The sequence below is a fragment of the Cucurbita pepo genome, chromosome LG01 (genome assembly GCF_002806865.2).
Source record: "Cucurbita pepo subsp. pepo cultivar mu-cu-16 chromosome LG01, ASM280686v2, whole genome shotgun sequence".
NCBI lineage: Eukaryota > Viridiplantae > Streptophyta > Magnoliopsida > Cucurbitales > Cucurbitaceae > Cucurbita > Cucurbita pepo.
The window spans coordinates 3,884,161-3,890,803 of NC_036638.1; the positions used below are offsets into that span (position 1 = coordinate 3,884,161).

At 32.6% G+C, this 6,643-nt stretch overlaps 1 protein-coding gene across 1 annotated transcript in view; it reads left to right on the top strand.

Moving 5' to 3' along the window:
• Positions 1–3,693: 3,693 nt before the first annotated feature.
• The window catches only part of LOC111807994 (cytochrome P450 90B1), a 4,296-nt gene continuing 1,346 nt past the window's right edge, over positions 3,694–6,643 (top strand). The window contains exons 1-7 of the mRNA XM_023693747.1: positions 3,694–4,084; positions 4,172–4,496; positions 4,584–4,736; positions 4,830–5,081; positions 5,162–5,254; positions 5,344–5,422; positions 5,596–5,702. Coding sequence (XP_023549515.1) covers positions 3,882–4,084; positions 4,172–4,496; positions 4,584–4,736; positions 4,830–5,081; positions 5,162–5,254; positions 5,344–5,422; positions 5,596–5,702 — 1,212 coding nt within the window. The 5' untranslated portion in view covers positions 3,694–3,881. The remainder of the gene's footprint in view (positions 4,085–4,171; positions 4,497–4,583; positions 4,737–4,829; positions 5,082–5,161; positions 5,255–5,343; positions 5,423–5,595; positions 5,703–6,643) is intronic.

Here is a 6,643-nt window from a genome sequence, read left to right on the forward strand (position 1 = left end):
TTCTTTAAAAAGCTTTCCTTCTTTTATATCTTTTTTTGTTCCACTACTTTTCCCATCCACCTCCACCGACGTTTTATTTCCTTCTTTCATATCATATTATAAATAAATCAAAACTTTATATTATAATTAAGCGTGTTTAATTCTTGTATAACAAAAGAGTTTCAAGGACAGTAAAATTTGGAAAGAAGTGAAAGTTTGAATGGTAAAAAATACACAAAAACCATCATTCCGTACTACATGGTAAAAAGGGTAAAATAAAAAAAATAAAAAAAAAGAGAGAGAAAAGCAAACAATAAGTGGGAGGCCAAGTTTACACGCGACCGGTAATGATGCACGCACGTGGACATGAAATGAANCTTTCATATCATATTATAAATAAATCAAAACTTTATATTATAATTAAGCGTGTTTAATTCTTGTATAACAAAAGAGTTTCAAGGACAGTAAAATTTGGAAAGAAGTGAAAGTTTGAATGGTAAAAAATACACAAAAACCATCATTCCGTACTACATGGTAAAAAGGGTAAAATAAAAAAAATAAAAAAAAAGAGAGAGAAAAGCAAACAATAAGTGGGAGGCCAAGTTTACACGCGACCGGTAATGATGCACGCACGTGGACATGAAATGAATGTCCAAAAGGCTTCATTTCTGTGACGCATTTAATCAAACAGTTTGTATCGGCGGAAGTAAACTGATGAACCACTTTATCGACCGTCTATGGACTGGCCGTGGCCGTGGCCGCACCCTCACCACTCTTATAATCAACACCTTTAAATATTATTTCCTCTAAATTAATAATTCTTTTTTTTTTTTTTATCATCTTTAATTCTTTTTTTATAATACCTTTATTTTTTTTATTTATCAACTATAATTCTAAATTTTTCCTCCGATCTTACTTTTAAAATATCTATTTTCATCTCAAAAACTTATCTTATTTTAACTAAATTAAATTTTTTGTTTTAGTCCGGGTACGTATAAAAAGAAATCATTTGGTCCCTATTTACAAAATTTAATCATACATTTTACACTCGATAAAAACACCTTAATACAATTTCACGACTACAAAAAATGAGGAGATTAAAATAAAATTTAAGCGCAAACTATAAATGTATTATTATTATTTTTAAAGGATGCTTACATGATAAATAAATAATAAATTGAAAAGAGTATTTAAAATCTTTTTAAAGTTTGTGTATTAAAAAAATATTATTTATTGAGACAAAATTAATGTATAAATTAAAAGGTAAATATGGAAAGCGATAAAAGAAAAGGCAATGGAAGTGGGTAATTATTAGATTGCTTGGTCCATTGAAGCACTGTTGCCATTACTGTTGGCTTCAATCATCATTGTTCTTTGTTTATTTTAATTATTATTTTTTAATTTTACAGATTATTTTGTTTATTTTTGTTAAATACTTAAACCAATTCCGTTCCCAACTGTACAGGTTGGTCCGAAGGAGAGAGAAAAAATAAGGTAGGGTTTTAAGGATGATATATGTTTTATTTTAGTTCAAAAAGGTTTTAATATTAATATAATAAATTATAAGGGTGGTACCTACGTCTTCACGTTTGTGTTAATTAAATCGTAACTTTATAAAGTGTTTAACGAAGTTTTTATTTATTTGTGTCTAACCGATCATTAAGTGTTTAAAGGATTAAGAGCTTCTTGTGCGCTGACCATAGAACAAGTTTGAACATTTAAACACTCTAAGAACTCTATTCGGATGACTAATAGAATAATAATTAGGGAGGTCGGCCTCAATTTCTCCCTATTAACAACACTTTTATTATCGGTGGGAAAGTACCATTCAATCATTCATGCCTGGTCGATTATAAAGTTGTTTATTTCGATTTTTTGTTTAAAAAAACACAATTTAAATAAGGAATACAAATTCGAACTAAACAGATTTATAATTGATGGTAAAGTTGAAGTCGGCTCATTTTCCTTTTAGATTCTCTCGGGTTTGTCATTATTTTCAATGATTAGGAAAATATGTAGATGAAATAGATGGGTAAAGGAATACAAATCCTTGTTTCTATATACAATCCATCAGCAACAGTGCAATATAGTGCCTGATTGGTATTATGTACCAATTTTCAATTCAGACTATATTGTAAATGGAATATATTTAGAAAATTAAATTGGGGTCTACTATTTTTTTTTTAATTATTTATTTGAATTATTGGTCATTAATATATATTGTACGAAAAATGTTTGGACATAATTGATAAACTTGTATTGGAAAAATTTAATGATTATTGGCCTAATTTGATAATGATTTTAGTCCCATTTGATAATGATTGTTATTTATTTTATCTGAAAATAAAAATTTGCTTCCTTATTGGTTAGCAAGTTGTAGAGAAATAGAACAATTATGAAGCCTATTATTGATGAAGAGCTAAACAATAGATATCCCTAAGTTTAGCATTTTAGTATTATTTCCCTGGTTATGACTTGTCTTGGTCCATTGGATAGAGCAATAAAATGTTGCATGTAATAAACAAATTTGAAACGAAAATGTATCTTAATCTTTCTTGTCAATTGGTATGCTTTCATGTCGATAAATGACACAACTTAAATTTTTGTAAATTGTCCATAAGAGTTGTACCTTGTAATGTCTCAATCGAATATGTAGATTATGATTTGAAATTTGAAATCGACATCTGATGGCCTCTACATTCATGCGACATGACCACGTTATTTCCTAAAAAACATGTACGTGAAGTTGCAATATGTTAAAAGGATATATATTAGTCTGTGGAGATAGTTTTCAGTTTAAAGGGCAGCTCAAGATAAGCAAATAATATGATTATGTCATAGGAAATGAGCTAAATCCTAATCTGAATTATGGACCCAATATTACTCTCGCGATTTTTTATTTTTATTTTTTTATTTATAGGGAGTTATGTTGTAAAGGAAATGAATGCAGTTATTTAAGGTTAAACTAAAAAACATTGAATTTTAGGGTTCAATTTAATAAAATTAAAATAAATTAAAAAGGTGGGGTTTTTTTTAAATGGAAAAAAAACTTGGTTTGTGAATTTAATGATCATGGTTGCAACATGCATGCATGCTTTTTGGGTTATTAGTCATGATTATATGTGTCATGTCACAAAAGTAATTCATAATAATAATGAAATAATTAAGGTGAGCTAAAATAAAAGTAAGGTACAAATTATAATGGATTTACTTAATAAATATAGAGGTGTACTCAACCGGTATATATAATATATTCGAACTTTAGCACTAATTTTTTTAATAATCAATTTTTAGTAACTTAGAGTAGTTAAATTCTTTTAGTGTAAAAATAGAATATTGCTCGTCTATATTGCAAAATTGTGAATTCTAGGACGAGTATTGGACTAGAAATATAAATGTTTGATTAATGATGTTAAGATTTAAGTATAATTTGAAGTTATTAATTGGAAGGTGTGGTTAATTGTTTACTCAGAGTGACCGATGAGGGCATTAAGTAAGTCCAAATAAAGAGGATGCAATAGCCAAGTATAATCCATTGAGCATTAGAATGTTTGGCTGCATGCGCGTTAAGAAATGGGAGAAAAATAAAATAAAATAAAATAAAATAAAATAAAATAAAATAAAATAAAATAAAATAAAATAAATGATCGGACTGGGAGAAGCTTATAAAAGGGAGCTCGTCGGGTTCCCAAAGAATTCTCAAATATTTCCATTTTCCCCCCACTGAGGAAAACCCATGTGTTTGTTTCTAACATTCTAATTCCAATCCCTTTCTCCAGCGTCCTTCTTCCTCGATTCTCTCAACCATATCTCTGATTCAATTTTTTGTGCAGAGAGAAAGAGGGAAGTACCAACCAAAACCATTAGCAGTATAGTGAGGAGAGAAAGCAGAACTTCTCACCATGTTTCATCCACTGCTCATACTCTGTTTTCTCCCATCTCTTTTGGCTCTCTTCCTCTTCCTGATTCTGCTTCGGAGGAAGAGAAATGCCGTCGATCTTCCTCCCGGGAACATGGGATGGCCGTTTCTCGGTGAGACCGTCGGGTATCTCCGCCCATACTCCGCCATCACCATCGGAGATTTCATGAAGAATCACATCACCAGGTAAGAACCCCCAAATTAAACCCTGGACTAGTCTCTGTTTTTAAGCATCTTCTCATTTGGTTGTTTTGGAGATTCTTTGACATGCAGATATGGTAAAGTGTATAAGTCGAACCTGTTCGGAGAGCCGACGGTGGTGTCGGCTGATGCTGGACTGAACCGGTACATACTGCAGAACGAAGGACGGCTGTTTGAATGTAGCTACCCGAGGAGCATCGGCGGGATCCTTGGGAAATGGTCGATGCTGGTTACGGTCGGCGACATGCACCGGGATATGAGAATGATATCGCTCAACTTTCTGAGCCAGAGTAGGCTTAAGACTCATCTCTTGAAGGAGGTTGAGAACCAGACTCTGCTCGTCCTTCGTTCTTGGAAAGATTCCTCAACGTTTTTGGCGCAGGACGAAGCCAAAAGGGTACGGATAACGGATTTTGATTCGGTTAGTTTGTTTGCTCGTTTTTCTTTTCGATCATGAAATTGGAGAATCGATTAAGTGTTGCAGTTCACTTTCAATTTGATGGCGAAACACATCATGAGTTTGGATCCGTGGAAGTTGGAGACGGAGATGTTGAAGAAGGAGTATGTTACTTTCATGAAAGGAGTGATTTCTCCGCCACTGAATCTACCAGGAACGCCGTACAGAAGAGCTTTGAAGGTAATCGAAAACACTGATTTCGCAATTGCATGGCGGTTTTTGACGATTCTTCTTAGTTTTTACAGAGAGATTTTGATTTTCGGTTTTCAACAGTCTCGGTCGACGATCTTGAAGTTCATCGAGCGGAAAATGGAGGAACGGAGGTTGAAAATAGAAGCCGAGGGCGGAGATTTCGAGGAAGACGATCTACTCGGCTGGGCATTGAATCACTCAAATCTCTCGACGGAGCAAATCCTCGACTTGATTCTTAGCCTACTCTTCGCCGGCCACGAGACATCGTCGGTCTCCATAGCTTTGGCCATCTTCTTCCTCTCCGGCAGCCCAGCCACCGTCCAACAGTTGACGGTAAGTCACCAAAAAAGACTTCCATCACCGATTTCCCCTGTTTTTTCGTCTTCTCTGATCTCTCGGAATTCAAAACACAGGAAGAACACCTGGAGATCGCCAGAGGCAATAAGCGATTGGGAAAGACGGAATTGGATTGGGAAGATTACAAGAAAATGGAATTCACGCAATGTGTAATTAATCATTCAAAGAAAAATTTCAAGTTCTGTTTATTGCTGCGTATTGAAATTAAATTTTGGTGTAAATTGTTGGGTTGGTTTAGGTGATTAACGAGACGCTTCGGCTTGGAAACGTGGTGAGATTTCTTCACAGAAAGGCACTGAAGGATGTACGGTACAGAGGTAAGAATTTTTTTTTTTTTTTTTTTTTTTTTTTTTTNTTTTTTTTTTTTTTTTTTTTTTTTTTTTTTTTTTTTTAAAGGCGTTTGGCTACCGGGAAATTACCGGCAAATTCTATTGATATAAATAAATATTATAACCTTTTTTTTTCTTGGAACTGTAAAAAAAAACAAAAGGTTATTTCATTCCACGTGGATGGAAAGTGCTGCCTGTGATATCTGCAGCGCATTTGGATCCTTCAGTTTTTGACCAACCTCACAACTTTAATCCATGGAGGTGGCAGGTTTGTGCTCTGCTCCTCCCTTCGCTTTTTCTTAATTATAATTTTATATGGTCAAATGTTTAAATAAATAAAATATTATAAAGGACTTATGTGCTAATTTCATGTGCCTATTATTTTCTAGATATTCCCGTGTCATTAATTTGTTCCTTTATATCATTCTAATTTCAATAATTTATTTCATAATAATATATTACCTTGCATGTTGCATTTAGAGAAAGACGGCTTATGATATGTTTATATGTTTACTTTAGAAATATTAAATTTAGATTTAGACATTTCCTAAAGATATGATACAATTTATTGTAACACAATGATAAATAAAAATTTGGGAGTAGAACATGATGTGACAAAACAAGTGATCCCTAAAGGGGAGGGCATGGTAGGGTTTGTAGGTTCGTCGCCGATTCATATACAATGTTTTTTTCTATAGAAAAAAAAAAAAAAAGAAATTTCGAGACGTTGCATTTAGATGATTATAAGAGAATAAGGCACAATGTAGTAGGTATAGGTACAGCCAATATTTTTTTGGAATTTCATACCAATTTCTAAAACTCGCTACAACTAATAACATACACATACCCATATGAAGGTATGCTAATATCTGTGTCACTTTCTTGTATTTAAGCAATGGTAAAATAATATACAATCTATAAGAAGTTTTCTTATATAAATAGTTTAACAAAATGTCTTGGTCAAAATTTAAAATTAGCCTTAATTAATTAGTTGAGCTATATGTGTGTGTTGATTTTCTTTTTAGAATAACAAATGTGGATATAAAGATTTAAATCAAATGGCCTATGAGTACATTTTAGTTAGTGTTGAGCTTGGTTGTTACTGTTCATAGTCGATTTGAATTCTTATGTGGACATGGGTAAAATAGAAATTGAGTTTGTAAGGAAGAGAATGGAAAGGAATAACATTATTATAAGTTTGGGGGGGGG